Source organism: Coregonus clupeaformis, chromosome 4 (genome assembly GCF_020615455.1).
Source record: "Coregonus clupeaformis isolate EN_2021a chromosome 4, ASM2061545v1, whole genome shotgun sequence".
NCBI lineage: Eukaryota > Metazoa > Chordata > Actinopteri > Salmoniformes > Salmonidae > Coregonus > Coregonus clupeaformis.
Genome location: NC_059195.1, coordinates 378,472 through 403,877, shown reverse-complemented (window position 1 = coordinate 403,877; position 25,406 = coordinate 378,472). Strand labels below are relative to the sequence as shown.

At 46.1% G+C, this 25,406-nt stretch overlaps 1 protein-coding gene across 5 annotated transcripts in view; it reads right to left on the bottom strand.

Moving 5' to 3' along the window:
* Positions 1-25,406, bottom strand: part of LOC121549040 (membrane-associated guanylate kinase, WW and PDZ domain-containing protein 2-like) — a 245,542-nt gene that overhangs the window by 60,270 nt on the left and 159,866 nt on the right. For all 5 annotated transcript variants that reach the window (XM_045209710.1, XM_045209705.1, XM_045209707.1 and 2 more), the window contains exons 5-9: positions 23,392-23,623; positions 21,514-21,593; positions 5,276-5,333; positions 3,604-3,725; positions 1,631-1,813 (exon numbers count right to left, since the gene is read on the bottom strand). In XM_045209710.1, coding sequence (XP_045065645.1) covers positions 1,631-1,813; positions 3,604-3,725; positions 5,276-5,333; positions 21,514-21,593; positions 23,392-23,623 — 675 coding nt within the window. The remainder of the gene's footprint in view (positions 1-1,630; positions 1,814-3,603; positions 3,726-5,275; positions 5,334-21,513; positions 21,594-23,391; positions 23,624-25,406) is intronic.

The following is a 25,406-nucleotide window of genomic DNA, read 5'->3' as shown; positions in this document are numbered from 1 at the left end:
CCGTGTGGCTCAGTTGGTAGAGCATGGTGCTTGCAACACCAGGGTTGTGGGTTCGATTCCCACGGGGGACCAGTACGGGAAAAAGTACAACAATGTATCAACTCACTACTGTAAGTCGCTCTGGATAAGAGCGTCTGCTAAATGACAAAAAAATAAAAATAAGTAAAGGTTGTACGTAAGTAATAATGCCTATCTGCCAGCTGGAACAGCAGTAATGGTCTGACTAGGCAATATTTTTAATAGCTAGAGTATAGTGTACCATACATAGTAATACTTCCACATGATATATTGTGGCACATAAAACATCTATGATCATCTCACAATGTACAATTTACCATCTAGTCTGACCTGAAACGACCCATCAACTACTGTATCAGCCAATACTATACAGTACAGTACAGTACAGTATATAGTATAGTACAGTACAGTACAGTACAGTACAGTACAGAATAGTACAGTACAGTACAGTATACAACAGTTTAGTACAGTACAGTATAGTACAGTACAGTACAGTACAGTATAGTACAGTACAGTACAGTACAGTACAGTACAGTATAGTATAGTACAGTATAGTACAGTACAGTACAGTATAGTACAGTACATTATAGTACAGTAAAGTATAGTTCAGTATAGTACAAGTATAGTATAGTACAGTACAGTACAGTACAGTACAGTACAGTATAGTATAGTATAGTTCAGTATAGTACAACCAGGTCAAGGCACTGATGAATGAGTCAAGGTAAATACTGCACTTGGTCCAGTCCAGTAATGCAGAGTAGTTTATAAATACACAGGACCATACAGAGAGCATTGACAGGACTTCCAGAGTTCTATTCCCCTGCTGACTTTTAGTGCAGTTGGCTAGTTTCTCAGTGTGTGTATGTGTGTGTGTGTGTGTGTGTGTGTGTGTGTGTGTGTGTGTGTGTGTGTGTGTGTGTGTGTGTGTGTGTGTGTGTGTGTGTGTGTGTGTGTGTCTCCCGCGCGGCCCGGGGAGCACAGGCAGGGCCAGGAGTTATGGTGTTCAGAAAGTCCTTACAGTGATTAATGGACAAACACAGCCCCGTGGATGGTGTGAACACATGCATGCACGCACACATGCACGCACACACACACACACACACACAGGCATGCAGGCACGTTCGCACACACACTGAGACCTTGGCCGGAGGTAGCCCCACACACACAGGCCTGCTTTGTGAGCACGCACATACTGTACACACACGTGCAGAGAGAGAGAGAGAGAGACAGGAGAGAGAGAGAGAGAGAGAGAGAGAGAGAGAGAGAGAGAGACAGGGAGAGAGACAGAGAGAGACAGAGAGAGAGAGAGAGAGAAAATGACGCTGAGAGAGATAGAGAGAGACTAGCCCATGGCTCCCATTGTTTCAGAGAGACTGTCCCATTGTGACACTCAGGGAAAGGCCATTTCCAGTCCAGACACTCTCTTGTTATCTGTACGTGTTCATGTCATGTTTGTGCGTTGTTTAAGTAAGTGTGTACATGTAACATGTACACATTTACCTGTTTGTCAGTATGTATAGAATGCATGTGTGTAAACACTGTGTGTGTGTGTGTGTGTGTAGAAGTTTGTGTTTGTGTGTGATTCAATGTGAGTAGACTAGCTCAGTTTTACCTGTGTCCATCTTTCCGTCCTGTGCAGCGGGGCCGTCAGGTATGACACTCTTGACCTGCAGGAACTCATCTGGCTCGTCCCCTCCGATGATGGTGAAGCCAAAGCCCATGTTGCTCTTCTGCAGGGCCGTGGACAGGAAGCTGCCCTTCAGCTGGGTGGCGTCCCGTGTGAACAGGGGCTTCTCTGTAAGGGAGAACACACACATACACACAGACAGACAGGCACGCAAGCAGACACAACACACACAAGGACAAGTGTGCAGGTACACACACACACACACACACACACACACACACACACACACACACATACACACACAAAATCAATAAACAATATACACACATACATCCTACTTAGACCCTTACAAAGAGAGTATGGTGCACTACAAATGCTGATGCAAGTTCATTTTATCATTCAATAGGATGGTAGAGGTAAGGCTTGTTTAGTGGAAGGGCCGCATGAACACAGGGATCCTCTCTGGGTAGGTGGAGCGGTAGGCAGCGTTAGAACAGTGAGGAGTGGGTGCTGACAGATGCAGGTGGGGCGGTGTTTGCTCCAGCTCCAAGCTGTCACTGCCAAAACCTTCCACCGAACGTCTAAAGCCATTTAAAATGTCATCACTTACTCTCATCCTATGCCAGGGGTTTTGGTAGCTGAATACACACTCAGAGCTGGAGCAAAAACACAGTGCATAAAATCAAGGAATCATCAGCATTCATCGGAGCAGCTTGGTATATTTCCCTTCTCAGAGGGGTGAGGGAAGCAGGTGAGAGATCTTAACATTCTGGAACAACATGCTGTTGGGAGTTGGAACACTGAAGAATAATGAGCTCTCATCATCCCCCCAAAACACAATGCTCAGGAAATAGTCTCTGGCACAGCAAAGAGGAAAACTCAGCCAACGAGCGTTTACCACACTCAATTCAATCTCCCCTCCGTTCACCTTGGAAGGCAGGTAGGGGGCACACGCCCATCTCTCTCTGTTTGCTTAAAGCCAACGTTTGTTGTCAGGCGTCCAAACATAGAGCGGTGTGCCGTCAGACGTAAGGAGGGGAAGACACACCGTGGTGTAGCGCAATCAAACATGTCAAGCAGCGAGCCGAGCGCCTGAGACGAGGAGGGATCCAGCGTGGGTCTGCCGGGGGAGCAGGCATGCTTTGAGAAGAGAGCGAGGCAGCTCAGTGCAGGCAGAAGAAGAACAAGCCTGTACCACTACTCACTGCCCTACTTACTGAGAGAGCACCACAGGGGGAATGGGCTACAACCCACAGCAGCCGGCTCTACCACAAAGGCGTGAAGTGACTGGTGGAGTTGCTGGTGTGGGCAGCACGACGTATCCCTCCGCACCCGGTGGGGGCGCCGCAGTGGGGAGTTGGTGGCGGAGGCGGGGGGCGTGTGGGTGTGCAGGCCGAACAGCGACACTCGGTGGCCCGGGGGGAGGGACTGGGAGAGGTCGCTGAGGCTCTGGCAGCGCTCCGGGGCGGGGCCAATGTGGGCCATGGTGGCTCTGGGTAACTTGGCGGAGAGTGGGACCTCCTCTACCACTGTGACAGAGATAAAGTAGTCCACTCACTGTCTGATGCGCCACAAGTAAACTTCCTTTTTCTCTCCTCGTTTATATGTGAGGAAATATTCATTTTTTTACCCCTCTCTGCTATCAATTAGAAGGAGAGCCTTCATTTTGCAGCGTACAGGAAGGGTAACCACGGAGACAAACCCTCTCAACCCTCAACCTATACAGCATGTTTTACTTCAGACAGCCTCGATGAACTCAGTGGGGTGGTAAACGTGTTGTGAACAGAGAGGCTGGTGTTAGCAAAGTGTTAGCAAAGTGTTAGCAAAGAAAAGGGAGTTGTGAATAATGACAGTGATACACAAACACAAAGACGAAGATGACAGACACTTCCCGGGAGCTAAAAACATCTAAACACAATAATCATACACATTGGGTAGAGGTAGAGGTACTATCTTACCTCGGTAGATAGTAGGTAGGGGCAGCGAGGACAGACCCTGCTCTTGCATTTGCTGGTGTTGCTGGACTCTCCTCTTGGCTTCCAGGACTGGGTTCTCAAACTGGGTCCTTCTGTTTATGTGGCTACAGAGAAAGGCAAAGATATGACATTTCACTGGGCTCTCTGTCGTATCAACCTCCTCTTTTTTTTTACATTTTTACGTCATTTAGCAGACGCTCTTATCCAGAGCGACTTACAGTTAGTGAATACATATATATTTTTTATATATATACTGTCCCCCGTGGGAATCGAACCCACAACCCTGGCGTTGCAAACGCCATGCTCTATCAACTGAGCTACATCCCTGCCGGCCATTCCCTCCCCTACCCTGGACGACGCTGGGCCAATTGTGCGCCGCCCATGAGTCTCCCGGTCGCGGCCGGCTGCGACAGAGCCTGGATTCGAACCAGGATCTCTAGTGGCACAGTTAGCACTGCGATGCAGTGCCTTAGACCACTGCGCCACTCAGGAGACACTCTTCCTCCTCCTCTTCCTCGCTCCCTCTGCTAAGAGCTGGATGCACAGTGCTGTGCTATGATGATTAATTCAATAGCCTTAGTATCCCTAGTATTATGTAATGGAGCTGCAGAATGGCTTTTTTAAGTAAAAATGAACAAATTGACAATTAGGTCCCATTCTACTGGAATCCGCAGCATTAGGAATAATTTAGTGTGTGATTTCTGGAGTGGGTTCTGGACAAAGATGGCTCCTTGAGTGTATTTTCTTAAAACACTCTGTCAGTGCTAATTTGGTTTGTCTTCGGGAGCGAGTCGATAATTATAGTCGATAATTATAAATACTGTAATTTTGAAAGTGTGAAGTAATTAGTCATCATTTAGATGTACCCTCCCGGTCAGTGCGAGACAGTAGGAATAATGCTTCTGTAGGCACATTGTCTTCCCAGCCTACACACCCTCTGTTTCTTCATGAGATATTAGGTTAACTCAACGGTACAGCCAGGCAGTGGGACATAATTATTGGACTTGGCAGGGTCAGGTATGACGCTAGTGTGTGTGTGTGCAATGGCTCAGTGGCTGCCTGGGGATATGGGATTTCTACATGGCAGAGGGAGAGAGGGAGAGAGGGAGTGTAGGCAAGGCAGGCACACTGTTCTGGTCTTTCTTGGGGATAGAGAATAGACCTCCCTCTCCAGCCAGGCTATAAATAGACCTCCCCTCCTCTCCCTGGACTAGGGGGAGTAGTGCGCATCCAGCAGGAGAAATGACACCCCCAGAATAGGAAGGGTACATTTGGTTCAATAGAGAAGACAGAGAAACCTCGCCATTGCACCACATCACACAAAGATGGCGCGCTCGCACACACACACACACACACACACACATTATGACCAAAAGCACGCACATAAACATGCGCATGTGAACAGGTACACAGGTACACAGTTACACACTCACACAGAGACACAGAAACAGAAACAGACACACATACACTCACAAATGCATGCATACTAACAAACAAGCACCCACTGACCCATCCACACGGACAGACAGAGATACAGAGCTCTAAATGAGCAGCAGAATGACTCTGACTAACATAGAATAGTGGAAACATAACACGGGGGAACACTGGAAATCAAAACAGTCATTAAATATTAAAGCAGTGCGTCCAGACTTACTCCACATAGTAGCTGCCGTAAATAGGGTCATCAATCTTCTCCCAGCCGTACGGCAGCTCTGTGGAAGAGACAAGCATAACAACAGACTAGTCACTCAACAGGCCGGGGGACAGCATATCGATTCACAGAACAAAATATCCATCAGACAATTTTGATCACAACATTATTGTATTGTCATTTATTACAAAGGATTTGAGGTTCTTATAAAATCTTAATTGACTATGGAAAATATGAAAATGATTTATTATGCTCTATGGTAACTGTGGTAGTTACTAAATACTGTGTGAGGTCTATGAGCCTCCAGACTTGCAAACACTGTCAAAACATTTGGACAAACTTAAGAGACAAGACACATGATACCCCCATCAGCATTTGCGGTGAAAATTCAGATACAAAATTCATGAGTGTGAAGGACAATGGCTGTTTCTCCTGACCTCTCACACTACACCAAATACAGTTGAAGTCGGAAGTTTACATACACTTAGGTTGGAGTCATTAAAACTCGTTTTTCAACCACTCCACACATTTCTTGTTAACAAACTATCGTTTTGGCAAGTCGGTTAGGACATCTACTTTGTGCATGCCACAAGTCATTTTTCCAACAATTGTTTACAGAAAGATTATTTCACTTACAATTCACTGTATCACAATTCCAGTGGGTCAGAAGTTTACATACACTAAGTTGACTGTGCCTTTAAACAGCTTGGAAAATTCCAGAAAATGATGTCATGGCTTTAGAAGCTTCTGATAGGCTAATTGACATCATTTGAGTCAATTGGCGGTGTACCTGTGGATGTATTTCAAGGCCTACCTTCAAACTCAGTGCCTCTTTGAAGGTACCACGTTCATCTGTACAAACAATAGTACGCAAGTATAAACACCATGGGATCACGCAGCTGTCATACCGCTCAGGAAGGAGACGCGTTCTGTCTCCTAGAGATGAACGTACTTTGGTGCGAAAAGTGCAAATCAATCCCAGAACAACAGCAAAGGACCTTGTGAAGATGCTGGAGGAAATAGGTACAAAAGTATCTATATCCACAGTAAAACGAGTCCTATATCGACATAACCTGAAAGGCCGCTCAGCAAGGAAGAAGCCACTGCTCCAAAACCGCCATAAAAAAGCCAGACTACGGTTTGTAACTGCACATGGGGACAAAGATCGTACTTTTTGGAGAAATATCTCTGGTCTGATGAAACAAAAATAGAACTGTTTGGCCATAATGACCATAGTTATGTTTGGAGGAAAAGGGGGAGGACTTGCAAGCTGAAGAACACCATCCCAACCATGAAGAACTGGGTTGGCAACATCATGCTATGGGGGTGCTTTGCTGCAGGAGGGACTGGTGCACTTCACAAAATAGATGGCATCATGAGGAAGGACAATTATGTGGATATATTGAAACAACATCTCAAGACATCAGTCAGGAAGTTAAAGTCTGGTCGCAAATGGGTCTTCCAAATGGACAATGACCCCAAGCATACTTCCAAAGTTGTGGCAAAATGGCTTAAGGACAACAAAGTCCTTGAAGCTAGTCCCGAAACGTTTGATCCAAGTTAAACAATTTAAAGGCAATGCTACCAAATATTAATTGAGTGTATGTAAACTTCTGACCTACTGGGAATGTGATGAAATAAATAAAAGCTGAAATAAATCATTCTCTCTACTATTATTCTGACATTTCACATTCTTAAAATAAAGTGGTGATCCTAACTGACCTAAGACAGGGAATTTTTACTAGGATTAAATGTCAGGAATTGTGAAAAACTGAGTTTAAATGTATTTGGCTAAGGTGTATGTAAACTTCCGACTTCAACTGTACACTGATAGATGGAGTTGTTTGAATTGGGTTGCTTTTAAATATTAATGTCCTGCCATCCTTTCTATTTTGTAAATATTCAGTTATGATGCCAGCGATGTTTGGATATAGTTTAAATGTTTGTATCTGGAGCACGTACATAGCTCCTGGGCCCCTGTCACGGTTTCGGCCGAGGCTGCTCCTCCTCCTTGTTCGGGCAGGCTTCGGCGGTCGTCGTCCCCGGAGTACTAGCTGCCACCGTTCGATGTTTCATGTTTGTTTGGTTTTGTCTGTTTGTACACCTGTCCCTTGTTAGTGTTTGATTTGGTTGCCTATTTAGTTTTCGTGTGTGGGGGCAGGTGTTATGTGGTATTGTTTATTGTCAAGCTGTTGCTCTTTTTGTATTACTCTCGTGTTTGTTGTTTTCCGAGAGTCCACACTGTGTGCGCTATCTTCATTTTACGCACTGTGTGTGTTGTGCGTAATTTGTATTTTGCCTCCCGGTTGGGTTGGCTATTCGCCTGTTGGGTGCTGCATTTTGTTAACTAAAGTCTGTTGACGAACGCCCGTGTTTCCTGCGCTTGATTTCCTCACCGCATCTACACTCAGCTACTGACAGCCCCTTAGACCACACAATACTTAACTGGAACACATTACACCATTACAGTGGGGTCTCAGAATAGACTGACTGGGGATCTAACACAGTAGCTGTCAACTGTCGTGGACCAAAATAAACCTTTGAGTGGAATGTAGAATGTCATAACTTCAGTCATGTCGGTATTGATGGTGCAGGTGTTCCTACACATTGTATCTACTGTGATATGATGAGTCACCACTGTGATATGATGAGTTACCACTGTGGCATCATGGGAAGTGTTATAAATAGGCTTGGGCGGTATCCAGGTTGTCATACCTTTATACCGACCTTGTTCCATCCCGGGATATTCGGTAATACCGGCACTGAACACTATTTTCAATCCGAAGGTTAGCACTGCTAATAAGTACATGTAAAGTCCCATAGCGAATGCAAGCTAAATGCTAATGTTATACAGTCTCTGACATAAACTATTTGCAGGACAGACATCCCATCTGATAAAGTTATGCAAGTAACAAAAAAATGATACTCAAAGTTTGCTGCACGCACAAAACAAATGTTGGCTCTTGATCAAGGAGGGAATTCTCTGCTGTTACCAAGAGGAGCTTGATTGCAAGAAGCTAACCACTTAGCTAGCTAGATAACTAGCTACTAAATTAGCAAACCAAATGCACAACTGCACAGTACATTTTAGACAGTTAACTTAATAGTTATAAGATATTGTCACGACTCCCTCCGAAGCTGCCTCATCTCCTTGTTCGGGCAGGCTTCGGCGTTCGTCGTCACCGGCCTTCTAGCCAATGCCGCTCCTCTTTTCATCATTCCATTTGTTTTGTCTTGTTTTCCACACACACCTGGAACAAATCCCCTCAGTCTCTGTATAACTATTCCCTCTGCACCTCCATGTCTTTGTGTGTTAATGTTCCATGTGAAGGAGTCGCTAGCTCGTGTTGAGCATTATGTTACTTTTATCGCCGGGATATTCACCCGTGTGTTTTGTTTTCCCAGTACGCATTTAAGTCGCACTGTATTTGGTTTACGCATTGCTGTGGACTGCTGTATTGGCCAAATAAACCCTGTTCTTTGATTCCCACCTCCTGCGCCTGGCTCCGCCCTACTCCCCTTGTTACAGATATCTAGCTGGCAAACATTTAGTTGTGAATTCCATACTGTAACTATAGACCTGTATATAGATCACCTGGTGTGTGCTGCACAACAGTGAGTGACTCATAATGCTCCGGTCTCTCGTGTGCTTGTAAACTAACTACATGTGACTGGGGACGACCGGTAAGGTTCTTAATGTAAAATAATGTGACAGGTGAAATGAAGAATGCGATCTGCTTCATCTCCTAACATATTGCACAAGTTGACTGCAGTTATTTACTTAAAAAGTGGCTGTAAAAATGTACATGTATTAAAACAACTTCAAAGAAGTAGTTTCAACAGTATTGAAAAACCATCCTGTTGTTATTTCCAAATAACCCGGTATATACGGTATACCGCCCAAACCTAGTTATAAATACAGATATGATATGACCAGGCCTAGGGACACTTCATGACCTAACCTGGAAAACTCTGAGCCCTAGGACTCAATGTGAAACTGATTTGTAACTCCCCATATAGAGGGTGGAGGCAGCTGCGTCCATATAGATATAATTACTAGAACGGTAAAGCCCCTCACACTACATCAACTTTACTGGAACACTTGTGGGTTCACTCAATATGGCTGACAGTAACTCTATTTCTATGGCTTAGTACCTGGGCTAAAGCTGACTCACACTATGGAGGTCACTAACCCAAAAGTGCATCTTCATCAGGGAATTGTTTGATCAGCCTCCCTCCCCTCTCTCTCTATTACACCAGGGGTATACAGTAGGTTCAGCACACTGTGTTTGTTCTTTGTGATCAAAGTGGATCTCTCCCCAACCCTGACCTCCTCCCATCATTCATGTCTGACAGGATTGTTCTCTCTCTCTCTCTCTCTCTCTCTCTCTCCCCCTCTCCCCCCTCATTGACGGCCTGCCATAGCCTGATCCCATGTAAGGCTATGAGTTTGTGACCAGTGTGGTGGTACTGAGGCTGGTCCAGAGTGAGAGCAGCTCTAATCAGAGAGAGAGAGAGAGAGAGAGAGAGAGAGAGAGAGAGAGAGAGAGAGAGAGAGAGAGAGAGAGAGAGACAGTGCTGGGCTAATCAGGAGAGTGGGGATAATATCTCCTAATCACAAACATCAGTCAGAATGGGATGATAATGCACTGTCCACAGGCTCTCAGGACCTCCATGATGATTCAGAAATAGGCTTGCTGGAGGCTGCTGGTGTGCAGAAGGCTGAGTGCTAATATACAGGCCTACACACGATCGGAAGCACACACACGATCACACACACACACACACACATAATTACCAAAAACACACATATCCCACAGACAGACATGCACACAATCACAAGCACACACATATTTTTTTTTTTTTACCCAAACAGGCTTCTGGAGACACATTGTGAGTCATTCATATTAACATCCCTGGCTCCATTGTCATACACATGCACACTATACATCACAACAATACAAGCACACGCATGCCATATGTGTCTCTCCTTTACTCACACGCATACACTATTCAAAACACGGAAGCCCCCCATACACACACACACTTCCACACATCCCTCCACGCCCCCGCCCCCACCAGCCACAAAAACACACTCACTAATATGTGCTGTGATTGCTATGTTTGATATGTGTGTGAGTGTACTAGGAGTGGGTTGACAGCCCTAGGGAATAGCTCCTCTCCTCTCCTCTCAGCGCTCCTCTCCTCTCCCTTCCTTAGCCCCATCTTCACTCATTAAATATGAAAGAGGCTGTTTCATGTTCTCACCTCCGCTGAGCTCCACACACAGAAAAACACCACACAGATCAAAGTCCTGCCATGTATCTCTGCACCACCCCGTCTAATGAAACACCCTTCTATTAAAACTTCCACCTGTGCTTCAGAGCTATGCAGGCACTCCGGCTGTCTGTGCTTTCAGCAGAGCTTCAGAGATACACACAACATCACACTGCAGGCAGCCCAATTCTCTAGCTTCCTACTGTTTGTTTCAATGTCACTGTTTTTGGCATAAAAGGTCTCGTGTAGAGCACATGCATACAACGCACGCAGAAGCCCGCTTACACATGCATACACCCACACACACACACACCCACCCACCCACCCACACCTACACACACACACAGACACACACACACGCAGCAGTGTGTATGTTTATGTGTGTGTGTGTGTGCAGTAAGTGTGTTTTAAATGCTGAACTCCAGAAGACTCTCTCTTTCTACTAAGAACAGTCACAGCCCCTGTCAGTTAGTAGTGTGGAATGATTCCATGGATCTGGGAGAGAGAGCGAGAGAGGGAGAGAGGGAGAGAGAGAGTTGTGCTGTCCATTAGCCTGCAGCGCTGAAGAGAAGGGCAACTTTGTCACTCTAACAATTTGTGCTCTCTTTATAGGACCAACACTCTGTCTAAACGATGCTGTGGAGGAGCTGTCAACTCCCAGGAAGCCTAAGGAAGGATACTTCTGAAGGAGCTCCAGTGTCCCATGTCAATTCACCTTACGTTAGTGACAATTATAATGGTACAGAGCAAAGAGACAGGCACTACTGTGCTGAAATAAAACAATGGGTTTTCCCACAGGGTTTTCCGTGCAATCTGAGAAATGTTGACATCAGTAGGCTAGGCCATAGTGTCACGTCTACTCCTGCTCCCCCTCTCTGGCGCTCGACGTCGCCGGTCTACCTGGCAACCCTCATTGTGCACACCTGCGCCTCATCATCAGGCACACCTGGACTCTATCACCTTCCTGATTACTCCACATATATATAGCACTCTGTTGTTATTTCCCATTAGGCGTTATTGACTCTGTTTCCATGTCCCGACGCTACTCCTGTTTTTGGAATTGTTTATTGTTCTATTAAGCTCTCCACCTGCTTCCTGCCTCCCAGTGTCTACGTTACACACAGTAAATGTTCCTTTGGTTTGTTCCAATTTGCTTTCAGCAGGGGGGTTCTCCAAGCTCTCCCCCTTCTTTTACTCTCTCCTCCCCTTTCTCATTCCCCATTTGGCCATCCTGTCCTGTCTTCTCCTCTCCTCTCCTGTCCTCTCCTCTCCTGTCCTGTCCTGTCCTGTCCTCTCCTCTCCTGTCCTGTCCTGTCCTGTCCTGTCCTCTCCTCTCCTCTCCTGTCCTGTCCTCTCCTCTCCTGTCCTCTCCTCTCTCCCTGTTTGAAGAGCTCTAAAGGAACACTTTAATATGCACTCGTACAAAGGGACTTTTTGAAGTAAAGTTTCATGCTCTCGTGCTCATGCATATTTCATCCGTCTAATTATGTCTGAGGAGAAGAACAGCCCATGTTACCCTTTTATTTTCTTCAGGGGAGGAGCTGGCTGAAGTGAATTCAGGTCACCTGCAGCACATGGGGCTGTGTCGTCTGATGTCACACCCCCTTCCCACTGGTGCCTGCTTAGACAGGAGACCAATACATCTCAACTTTTTCCTTCAGCCGCTTCCTCCACTCGCTGAGTATCTCTCCAGGGTATTCCCATTGAGAGTCAGGTGTGTCAACACCCCAAGGGCCTTATTCCAATACTCAAAATATGGGGTGGAGTTAGCAAAGTTATGCCCTTAGGCCTCTGTTTTGAAGGCCGCATTTATAAAATAAAATAATAAAATGTTGCAACTCTCGTACGGACTCGGGAGAGGCGAAAGTTGAGAGCCATGCGTCCTCTGAAACACGACCCTGCCAAGCTGCACTGCTTCTTGACACACTGCTTGCTTAACCCAGAAGCCAGCCGCACCAATGTGTCCGAGGAAACACTGTACAACTGGCGTCCGAAGTCAGCATGCATGCACCCGGCCCGCCACAAGGAGTCGCTAGAGCGCAATGGGACAAGGACATCCCGGCTGGACAAACCCTCCCCTAACCCAGACGACGCTGGGCCAATTGTGCACCGCCTCATGCGTCTCCCGGTTGCGGCCGGCTGCGACACAGCCTGAGATCGAACCCGGGTCTGTAGTGACGCCTCTAGCACTGCGATGCAGTGCCTTAGACCGCTGCGCCACTCGGGAGGCCTTGAAGTCCTCATTTGAAGTGTTTTCTAGAGTAGTCTCGCCAGGTCTGATCCCCCACAATTCTCTGTAATCTCTACTTCACTTGATTCACTTTCCAAACAGCTATCGTTGTTTTGGAATGGACTGCGGAGAGAGCAACTGAGACGGGAGCCACTGAACGAAAAAGGAAAATGGGAATTGAACTAACGTGTGTTGTCATAGTGATAGCATCACCATGCTGTGACAGAGATAATATCAGTCAGACTGCTGCTGAGGAGGAGGAGGAGCAGGAGGAAGAGGAGGAGGGGGAAGTGTGATGGTTTGCTAGGTTTATTCTCTTTCCTTGATAAGGTGGTTGCCAGATGGAAGAGAGTAAATCTATATAGCCCCTGCATGACATACTGAGCTATATATTAACATGACACCCCTAGGACCTGAGGCACGATGTCACACAACTGATACCAGCTCCAGTCCAGCTGAGTCACAACAGCACACAGCGGTATCCGTCTTAAACAGAGTCATAATCCGAAACAAGCCTTAAGAAAGAAGACCTTAAAAGACCTCAGGTAAACCTTCTCCTTACACTAGGCAGGTTTCCATTGACCCAGGTTTATTCGACAAAAGCAATGTCACCCAAAAATTATAATTGCGATACATGTAATGGAAACGGCAGATATAGGAGACATTTTTTAAAGATTGACAACATTTGTTTCCGTTCGACAGGGGTGGCTTTTTCTTTTGTCTAACTTTCCTTATTTCGAATAAATGATGATAGAGGAATCATTTTTAAGGTAGGCGGGGCACGTGATGTCATGGCCCCAGCATTTGCAAACAAATTATTTTTCTGTACTAATTCCATAGCCTAATGTGTAAACAGGGTGACAGTGAGCTGTGAGCAAAACAACCAGACAGGAAGTTGACAAGGGCTTATTAATAAATAAATTAAATACATTCTATTTCTATTGCAGCAGTCCTCAAAGATTGAATTGCATTGAACCAAATGAATCAGATCCAATGATTTACCGCCCGTAGGAAGGGGTGCCGATATTATAAGTCTAAATGCCTCCTGCTTGCTAAATAAATAGTTTCAAATATTAAATTAATGTTTCTTTGCAGGTCAAGGATTGTCCTGACTTTCAAGAATGCCTGAATTGTTTCACCTTGCTTTTCTGTTTGGCTGGATACAGGAGTGCAAATTTAACAATGGCACGGACCGTGGCCATATGTTGGCGCATGAGAATTATATGAATATGGCAAATATTAGTCCATTTTTGCATTCTATCCATGCTGGCTTTCGAGGGCTACCTGAGACATCAAACTGATAGGTGGGAGAGCATACAGGCTGTCGGCAATTTATTAATGCACAATTTGCCTAAATGGGTAATGGAAACACTTCAAGTACTTCATTTATATTCAACACTGTAGGTGGGCAATTGTCGCATCTAATTTCTATGCAAACTTTGTAAATGTCAACAAAAAATTACCGGACAAGTTAATGGAATCATAGCTAATGTCTCTGTCTCCAGCACCACCTTAAATCACCTGCTCCCGTCTCACGGTGAGGGGAGATAGTTTCCATGGTAACCTGGGGAGGAGGAAGTGGGGAAAGTATTTTGGGCTGAGCCGAGAGGCTGTCTGATGATGGTGGGCCATTTAGAAAACTAATCCTAGAGACACGTCCCCATTCTATGCTGCTGTACTTGACCCCTGACCCCTAACTGCACCCATTCAAAATAAGGTTTTGCTCCGCCGCCACCGGAAATGAGCACACAGTCAATTTTAGCTGAATACGAAAACATAATACCCTTAAATTGAAGGAGCAAGGTTGCTGTCCTGGCATTTACCAAGGACGTAATAATTAACACAATCAATATTTCCCCACCGGGGTAACCTTTGATTCATAATCACACCTGAGCTCTCCAATCAAAAACAATAACATGTTCCACTGTGTTAGTTATAGTCTTAGAACACACTTGGGATACACAATAAGTAGTTCAAACAAGATGGAAAATAAAAAGGGAGCTTAAGGGCAATTCCGCCACTTTTCAACCTAACATTCATTATCTCCAAACCAGTGTGTACATATGTGAAAACAGCACGTTTCTATGATCTGTGGTTAAAAAGATCAGAAGAAAGGTCCTAAAAAATGCTTCTCTGTGACATTACAGGGTAGTATTAAAAGAAAAAAATGGTGATTTTCAAAACAACGAGTTTCTAGCCAGAGGGAGGATATTTTCTTGCTCCCCACGTCACCGCAAACATTTTAAAAAATCACTGTTTACTTCATATTTTTGTAGAAATGTGCCGTTTTCACATACGTATACACTGGTATTGTGCTGAAGATAATGCAAATGGGGTTGAAAAGTGGTGGAGTTTACCTTTAAGTTCTTTAGGAAAGCTAAGGGAGTTGGGTTTGTCCAAAAGCAAAGATGTTCAAAAGCCATCTAAGCACACCTGATCTCTCCCTTTCCAACAACGGTAAACAACCAGTGGAGGAGAGCAGGTGAATTACTCAGGTAGAATGGCCTATTACTACAGTTTATTTTGGTGGTATGGAGGGAGGATGCAGAAGAGAGGAGTGGAGAGGGAAGACGAGAGGGCCCGGGGCGTTAGGACAGAGAAGCGTGAATGGTTGAGGATGATTAACCATTAAGTGTGTTTGGAGTGGACCAGAGTGTGACTGGGCTACTGAAGGACTCCTACCTCTCCTCTTCAGTCAAGACATCTCAATGGGCTGGGAGAAGGACACACACACATCCAACCATGCATTCACCCATGCACGCGCACAAATACTCTGGAACTCATTCGCCATCTTACACATACGTCATTATCATACACAAACACACACACACACACACCAAACTACATTCTCCTCCTCATCGTCAGTCCTCAGGCATCCTCCAGACGAGGATGTTCTCAGAATATACCCATCAATCATGTCAGACAGACACAGTCCCTGCCCTCTCCTCTCCTCTCCTCTCCTGCTGGAGACTCAAGGTGAGGGAGGGCGCCACAACTTTTACTCAACTACACACAGACACACACAATCACACACACACACACACGCACACACCTATCTGACAACACCAGCACTGAGAGGGGTAAAGCGTAAGGTCAGTGTCCTCAAACCACTCCTAACATCCCACCAACCTGATGTGTGAATGTCTGAGTATGTGAGCACAACAGAAAGACAAGCCATCAAATAAGGCCATTAGGAAAGAACATGTCGACCTTTCCACCCTAAAAGCCTTCCCTCTTTCCTACCACTCTCATCTGAGATACTAACTGCAACACATAGGAATAGGTTTTTACAGCCGGACAGAAAAACAAGTGCTGCTATTTTCCCCGGAGACGAGAGTGAGCTCTGTGCTAACGGGTGAGAAATGATGATAACTTTGTCTGGCGCGTCTCAGGCCTGCTCCGTTTTACATGACTAGAATAATTACCTATGCCCTGGCCTTGTCTCTCTCTTTCTCTCTCTCTCTCTGAGCCCTCGGTCTCTACAAAGAGACGACATCAGAACAGACAAGACATTAAGAAACACAAAAGAACAAAGCAGCAATTTAAAACCTTCAACCTTCAAACCCCTCCCAATGCCATCAAAGCCCAGATCCCTATCAGTCACACCAGTCACTCCTACCCAAAGCCTTTCATTAGTTACACTGTATTCTGGATGGGATGGGTGTTGTGCGGCAGCTTCTTAGGATAGAACTAACCCAACTTTTAAATGATGAAATGCATTGAAATAGTGACGACCGACAGGCAGGCAGGGTTGGATTAGTTTTTTCTTGTTTTTTGCCTTCTACGTATCAGGGGGATTCTGTTGGCTTCTCTGGTGTACCTGAAGGCACAGTTAGCTAGCAGACAGGTTGTATGTAGAACAGGAGAGAGAGAGACAGAGACAACTCTCAAACCCGGGGAGAATGCTCTGTCTTCTCATCCAGCAAATATTGTGTAAAACAGGAAAACAAGCTGGCTTTGAGAGAGGGGGGAAGGAAGACCAGAATTAAAACCAACAGCAGACTGTCCTATTCCTCTTTACCTCAGGTCAAAAAACTAAAGAGGACAGCAGGGAGAGAGAGGGGGGAGAGAGAGGGGGGGGGGAGAGAGAGGGCCGTGGGGTGAGACAGGGATGCAGTTTAAGCCCCACCCTCTTCAAACATATATAGCAACGAATTGGCGAGGGCACTAGAACAGTCTGCAGCACCCTGCCTCACCATACTAGAATCTGAAGTCAAATGTCTACTGTTTGCTGATGATCTGGTGCTTCTGTCACCAACCAAGGAGGGCCTACAGCAGCACCTAGATCTTCTGCACAGATTCTGTCAGACCTGGGCCCTGACAGTAAATCTCAGTAAGACAAAAATAATGGTGTTCCAAAAAAGGTCCATTTGCCAGGACCACAAATACAAATTCCATCTAGACGCCGTTGCCCTAGAGCACCCATAAAACTATAAATACCTCGGCCTAAACATCAGCGCCACAGGAAACTTCCACAAAGCTGTGAACGATTTGAGAGATTTGGCCTTCTATGCCATCAAAAGGAACATAAAATTTGACATACCAATTAGGATCTGGCTAAAAAATACTTGAATCAGTTATAGAACCCATTGCCCTTTATGGTTGTGAGGTCTGGGGTCCGCTCACCAACCAAGAATTCACAAAATGGGACAAACACCAAATTGAGACTCTGCAAGCAGAATTCTGCAAAAATATAATCAGTGTACAACGAAAAACACCAAATAATGCATGCAGAGCAGAATTAGGCCGATACCCGCTAATTATCAAAATCCAGAAAAGAGCCATTAAATTCTATAACCACTTAAAAGGAAGTGATTCCCAAACCTTCCATAACAAAGTCATCACCTACAAAGAGATGAACTTGGAGAAGAGTCCCCTAAGCAAGCTGGTCCTTGGGCTCAATTCACAAACACAAACAGACCCCACAGAGCCCCAGGACAACAACACAATTAGACCCAACCAAATCATGAGAAAACAAAAAGATAATTACTTGACACATTGGAAAGAATTAACAAAAAAAACTGAGCAAACTAGAATGCTATTTGGCCCTTAACAGAGAGTACACAGTGGCAGAATACCTGACCACTGTGACTGACCCAAACTTAAGGAAAGCGTTGACTATGTACAGACTCCGTGAGCATAGCATTGCTATTGAGAAAGGCCGCCGTAGGCAGACCTGGCTCTCAAGAGAAGACAGGCTATGTGCACACTGCCCACAAAATTAGGTGGAAACTGAGCTGCACTTCCTAACCTCCTGCCAAATGTATGACCATATTAGAGACACATATTTCCCTCAGATTACACAGATCCACAAAGAGAGAGAGAGAGAGAGAGAGAGAGAGAGAGAGAGAGAGAGAGAGAGAGAGAGAGAGAGAGAGAGAGAGAGAGAGGGAGAGAGAGGGAAAGAGAGCGGGGGAGATAGAGGGAGAGAGACACATTGTTACAACACTGTATATATACATAATATGACATTTGAAATGTCTCTATTCTTTTGGAAGTTCTGAGTGTAATGTTTACTGTTAATTTGTATTGTTTATTTCACTTTAGAACCCATGCCAATAAAGCCCTTAAATTGAATTGAAATTCAATTGAATTGGGAGAGGGGGAGAGAGGGAGAGAGAGGGGGAGAGAGGGAGAGAGAGAGAGGGGGAGAGAGAGAGGGGGAAAGAGAGAGGGGGAGAGAGATAGAGAGAGAGAAAGGGGGAAGAGAGAGAGAGAGAGAAAGAGATAGAGAGGGAGAGAGGGGGAGAGAGAGAGAGAGACGGGGAGAGAGAGAGAGAGAGAGAGAAGGGGGGAAGAGAGAGAGAGATGTTATGTAAACCATGTAGCTTCTCTGATGATGATATTTCTCTCTATTGGCACTGATGTGCCTTTGAACCGAGGGAATCAGCTGACAACCGCTCTGCTGCTGGCGAACGAACACACACACACACACACACACACACACACACACACACACACACACACACACACACACACACACACACACACACACACACACACACACACACACACACACACACACACACACACACAGGTAGCAGACATATGCCTGAATAATTTACAGATCTGCATGTATAAGTTGTTTATAGATCAGAATGAATGCTAGAGGATGTATAGTGCTGTTTCTTCGGTGTGGGTGTTCCTTCCATGCTCTGGGCTCCATGTCTCCCTGTTTGGCGGTGTCTCTCTCCTCCTACCTCTCGTCTGTTGTTCAGAGACAGAGTTTAGACCCCACCCTGTGTTCCTGATAACGCTCACTAGAGCGTGGACACACACACACACACACCCTACACCCCCGCCCCACACGCCTCCTAATCAATACACAATATACAGTGCCAGCTCGTTTCTCCTACACATCTCTCAGGGAGGCCTGCTTCGCTGCTACCCAGCTGTCAGCTAGGGAAACGTGGGCAGATTCTCACTCACATTCCCCTGATTCTAGCTCCTAGCCCTGGCGTGGGACCCCTGGATTCCCATTCCCCAGCCCGCCCTGGGGAGACCCTCTAAGATCCCCTTCTCCAGCTGGTTGCTCTACACAGAGATTACTGAATGATCCGTCCAACTAGATCAATATGAATCTCTTTCACATACAGGTGCATCACATCTCATAGCATGGAACGTCCCGACTGGAGGAATGGGATTGGAGGTACCCAGATCAACTAGATAAGGGATGGGCAACTTTGACAGGGGTGGGAGCAGCAACACATCTGAACACATCATGAGGGGCCACAGTTGCTCACGGGTCTGCGTACCCACATCCATACTGCCTCCCTCACACACATTGTGAGCAGAACATTTTAGTGGCCCCCCTCTTGACAGCGGAGATAATTTGTTTGTTTGTTTTTAAGTACATTTTGTGCAGTTCTACACATTTTGCCATGGTGTGGAGAGAAGATTTAGCAATTTTATAACTAATTTCATGTAATTCTACTAATTTTGCCATGGGGCAGAGAGGAAAAGGAGCTGCTCTCTGTTTTTAATATGATATCTGAGTGAGACTGACTAACAATATCAATGGGGGCCCCCGACCAGTAATTAAATCCTGATAAAAATGTTTTTGCTGACATTGACTGACAATCAGTGACTGACATAACAAGAGAAAAACGGATCCAAGGGCTTTCAAAAGGGGGGCTGCCAGTTGGCCATCCCTGAACTAGATGATGATGAATTCGATTTCCTGGGATTCATCTTTCTAAGACATCCTCTTTGTTTTGTCTTTCTTGTCATCTTCCAAAGTGGTCAACTATCTTCTTGTCTCCTACTTCTTCCTCCTTATATTTTGGATGGCCTGAAAATACTGGAGCCCTACTGTCTATGTGTATATACAGTAGGTGTGTGTGTGTTTGTGTGATTGTGAGATAAACACTTACTCACACAGCCACAGTTTATCAGACAGACATGATTGTCTTAGCTGGGCTCAGCTAGAATGATTCACCCCACAAATGAGACCTCATCTCGAACCTGCTGACTGTCTCTGTGTCTGATATGAGCTCCATTCCCCTCAGCCTGACTGTCTCTGTGTCTGATATGAGCTCCATTCCCCTCCACCATACAACGCTGCTATAGCCCTGTCTACTACTCAACACATAAATCTCACCCAGACGTGCACAGAGAGAAAGAGGGAGAGATAGAACAGGGAGAGAGAGAAGGGGTGATAGGAGAAAGATGGAGGGTGAGACTGATGGGTAAGTTAAAGAGAATGAGACAGGGGAACAGAGAGAGACGAGAGTGAGTGAAAAAGAGAGGTAGAAGAAGAGAAAAAGAGGAGAGTGAGAGAGAGAGAGAGAGAGAGAGTGAGAGAGAGAGAGAGCGAGAGAGAGAGGGAGAGAGAGAAGACAGAGTGGTAGACATAAAGGGAGACAAAGGGAAAGCCAGTGAATAAGCTCAATCAAAGTGAAAGAGAGAGAGAGGGAGACAGACGAGAGAGAGAGAGAGAGAGAGAGAGAGAGAGAGAGAGAGAGAGAGAGAGAAATGTTAGAGAAATATAGTGTGCGAGAGGGGCTTCAGGGTTGGGGAGATAGCGCGGGAATCTGGAGCAGAATCCTATATCAATGCCAGAGATCACTCAACAGCACTTTGCCAAATGGAGAAAAATGAGAGATAGATTTTTCATCCAGAAGGATGCAAAAACATCCTATTCCTCACCTCATGGTCATAGGCTGTATCTCTTCTGCAATACTATATTACTGCATAGCTTTTTCATCTTCTTACTCTCTTAGTCACACAATCTAAATGACACTCTCTCTCCTTCCCCTCTGCCGCCTGCTTGTGCCTCTGTGTGTGTGTGTGTGTGTTTGTGTTTGTGTGTGTATAGTGTCCATTCTGTGGTGGTGCATAGCTCTCTACTCCCAGCAGGGGGATAAAGAGGTCTCTGTTTACCACCCCACCCACTCCCCCAGCCCCTCAACAGGCGCCATCACTAGCATCCATCTCCACACAGCTCAGGGAGCACCCCCATGGTTATAAAGACACTGTACACATCTACACGTGTCATACAAGGACCCAAAATAAACCACTGTCCTCAGTGTCTGATGACTGTGCATATATAATGGTATACGTTAACATCCATCCTTTTATCTCTCTGATCAAAACACTGAAGATATTTCAAAATGCCTTCAGAGGATGAATAGACGCTAATGATTTGGACCCAAAAGGAATTCAAAGGTTATATGGGAGAGACAAGTGAGTGACTCAGAAAAGGAGAGAGAGAGAAGAGAGAGCAGACACTAACCGTCCTCTTTGCATTCTTCCGGTGGCTTCGCCTTCTTCGCCAGCCGCGGGTCCAGCCACGACGTCGTCTTGGTGTTGTGGCTTGACGAGAGAGAAAGGAAGAGATAGAAACAGAACGAGAGAGAGAGCCAATGAGGGAGGAGATTCTCAATTCAGCATCATTTCAGAGAAAAAGAGACATCCCCTGTGTGCCCACCCTCTAAACTGGCTGGCGAGAAGAAAAAAACCTTTAGGTTGACAAAATGGCAATCGATACTTTTAATTTGCACACTGTTTCTCATTAGTGCCGGGAAGGATGGAGGGATGGTGGGAGAAGGGGAGAGGTGTGAGTGATAGAGCTGAACAGCTGTGGGCTTGGCAGGATCAACAGGGCTGTAAAACTGGACTGTGATCAGATGAGAGGCAGTGCCAAGGAAACTTCAATGGATCTCTTTATCTCATTTGAGGACATAATGCCCTCCCTTGAAGACGATGACAGGACATGAGGGGGAAGGGAGGGAGGGAGGGAAACGTGGCTACAGGAAAGCGGGACGAGCTGCCTAATTTTTTTTCCCCGAATACATCCTTGGGATGAGGGGACACTGTGAGCACTTCTTGAAAATCTCAGTGATGAAATTTCCCTTCCTCTCTCTCTCTCTCTCCCTTTCCTTCTCTCTCTCTCCCTCCTTTTTCCTTTTGATTCTGCCTTTCAATCTCTTCTCACCCCTCTCTCTTTCCCACTTTCTATCCGTCTTCCTCCCTTCCTCCTTCTCCCTCTCTTTCTATCTCTCCCTGTCTTCCCCCGTATCTCTCTCTCTCTCTCGGAGGATTCCAGATAAACAAAATGATCGAATCTGGAGACAAATCAAAGGGAGCCATCCCGTTGGCATCTGATACCGCCTTGGCACCGCATCATTTACTTTCCCCAAAACGTACAGCTACAAATTCGGCGGCTAAATGCGTTAGCACACAAAGTTCCAGATTGATTCTTCTAGATGTAGGAACACACAGGGCCTGGGTGGACGAGACATATGGAGACCTAGTCTAGTCTGCAGTGGGAGGAATTAACAGTCTGCCTCTGTGGAGGAGAGGATACACAATAAGTATTTGACTGACTGACTGACTGGCTGACTGGCTGGCTGGCTGGCTGGCTAACTGACTGGCTAACTGACTGGCTAACTGACTGGCTGACTAGCTAACTGACTGACTGACTGACTGACTGGCTGGCTGGCTGGCTGGCTAACTGACTGACTGGCAGGCTGGCTGACTGGCTGGCTGATTGGCTGGCTGGCTGACTGGCTGACTTGCAACTACATTATATCTAACCCTGCTGGATGTTTTCTCTGCTACTCTGTTATACGACGCAATGAAAGGCGGTCCCCTTGGAATCGGATGATGTTTCTGTCACAAAAATTCTAAGGATTGTTAATTTCCTAAAGGATTCTGTAATAACCTGCCTATCGACTGATGTACATACACAGACAGGCTCGTACAAACTCACACACACAGTCAGAAGACATTGAAATAAACTTCCACAGAGGTTTAAATATTATTCAAATGTAAGAGAAAGACAACTCACCTCTACAATTATATTGCAGCAGTAAAAATCTAACAGGTCCAATGAATTAGACCTGTTGTAAAATAGCTCCAATACAGCTAGCCACACAGAACAATAGAATTCATTACAGTTGGAGTGTGTGTTAGTGTGTGTGTGTGTGTGTGCGTGTGAAAGCTGCTTAAAGTGCTTGGTCAACTTTTACCTTCTATTCTCCCTGGTGAAACAATGCATGGACAAGAACCTCTAAATCTCATTACAACAACAGTCAACTATTTGGCTGCTGTTGGCTGTGTGTGTGTGTTGGGATAATTTTACACCTTTCTCTTCAGCGGTGACACTTACTCGATAAAGTACACCTCTCCCTTCTCTGTGTAGGCCATCTCCCAGTTGTCTGGCAGAGGGCCTAGCTCACTCTCATTCTCATCTGGCTTGGGGGGTGACTTGGCTAGCTCGCCCCCCTCCTCCTGGGGGCCTTCGTTGTTAGGGGTGGTGGGGGTCTCGGTGGAGGGACAGGTCTGGGGGGGGACATCCCCCGAGGAGACATCTGTACTCTTGTCTTCATGTTCGCTGGATTCTGAGTAGGAGAAGAGAATGACAGGTGAGTCAGAGCTGACATTACTACTGGAGGAACAGGGGAGGGAAGAGAGGAGGAGGGAAGAGAGGAGGAGGGAAGAGAGGAGGAGGGAAGAGAGGAGGAGGGAAGGAAAGAGGGGGAAGAGAGGAGGAGAGGAGGAGAGAAGAGAGGAGGGGGGAAGAGAGGAGGAGGGAAGGAAAGAGGGGGAAGAGAGGAGGAGAGGAGGAGAGAAGAGAGGAGGGGGGAAGAGAGGAGGAGAGGAGGAGCGAAGAGAGGAGGAGGGAAGAGAGGAGGAGGGAAGAGAGGAGGAGGGAAGAGAGGAGGAGGGAAGAGAGGAGGAGGGAAGGAAAGAGGGGGAAGAGAGGAGGAGAGGAGGAGAGAAGAGAGGAGGAGGGAAGAGAGGAGGAGGGAAGGAAAGAGGGGGAAGAGAGGAGGAGAGGAGGAGAGAAGAGAGGAGGAGGGAAGAGAGGAGGAGGGAAGGGAGGAGGATGGAAGGGAAGAGGGGGAAGAGAGGAGGAGGGAAGGGAGGAGGAGGGAAGGGAAGAGGGGGAAGAGAGGAGGAGGGAAGAGAGGAGGAGGGAAGGGAGGAGGATGGAAGGGAAGAGGGGGGAAGAGAGGAGGAGGGAAGGGAGGAGGAGGGAAGTGAAGAGGGGGAAGAGAGGAGGAGGGAAGAGAGGAGGAGGGAAGGGAAGAGGAGGGAAGAGAGGAGGAGGGGAGGGACGAGGAGGGACGAGAGGAGGAGGGAGGGGAAGAGGATGCAGCGTGATTGAGTGCCAAGGAAAAAGAGATGGAACGGGATAAAAAGAAAGATGGAGAGGATTTCAAATAGGGAGAGGGTGGCAATTACCCAGGGACATAAATAGAGAGATAGATAGATAGAGAGAAAGAGTAAGGATACCGAGTAGAGAGAGATGGAAAGTGATTGAAAGAGAGAGGGAAATAGACAGAGAGAGCAGTGATAGAGGTGGGAGGCAGAGAAGATTGAGAGAGAGAGAGTGGAGGAGCTGATGATGTGTCCTAGTTTGAGTTGTGGCTCTTGGTTGGGCCATCCCAGAGGACAGCCAGAGCAGCAGCCGGCAGAGGTAGGGAGGGAGAGTTAATCTATGAGCTATCTGCTCACATCACACTGCCTGCTCTATCGATTCTCTCTCTCTCTCTCTCTCTCTACCTATCTATGCACTGTCCATACACTCAGTAACAGAAAACTACACCTGTGGACTGTAGCTCTAGGCTGAAGACTCAACATCGAACATTTCTTAGCTTTGTTCACATAGCCCAATGAGTAGCAGAGCTACTGTGAGAAAGTACAGCAACATGAGACTACTCCAGTCCTATAGCTCAAGGGCAGTTATAGGGTTTACCTGACCAGAACATACAGTACAATTAATAGGTTGATCAATAATAATGGATTGCATTTATAATGTAAAGCCATTTTCTAAAGGTCTCAAAAGGTTTTACTAAGAAACTACCGTAACAGTGTCATTTATTTTTACATTAACAAACGTCATAACAAAATGAATGATACTATTTTGTTTCATGGCATACATAGGGTTTCTTCATCCTTATATTAAGTTAGACAGCCAGCATCTTTGCTCATAGTTGAGAGTAATGACTGTGATGTGGCTTGCATTGATCCAGTAAATCTGCTTAGTGGAATCCCACGCTTGATTTGATCAGAGCCTCCAGGCGATGTTTCTCTGTATCGGTGCGGGGGGAATCTAGCCTCTGTCTATGTGACGTAGACTAACTGTACTGTGATCTGATCTAATGACTGGGAGATGGG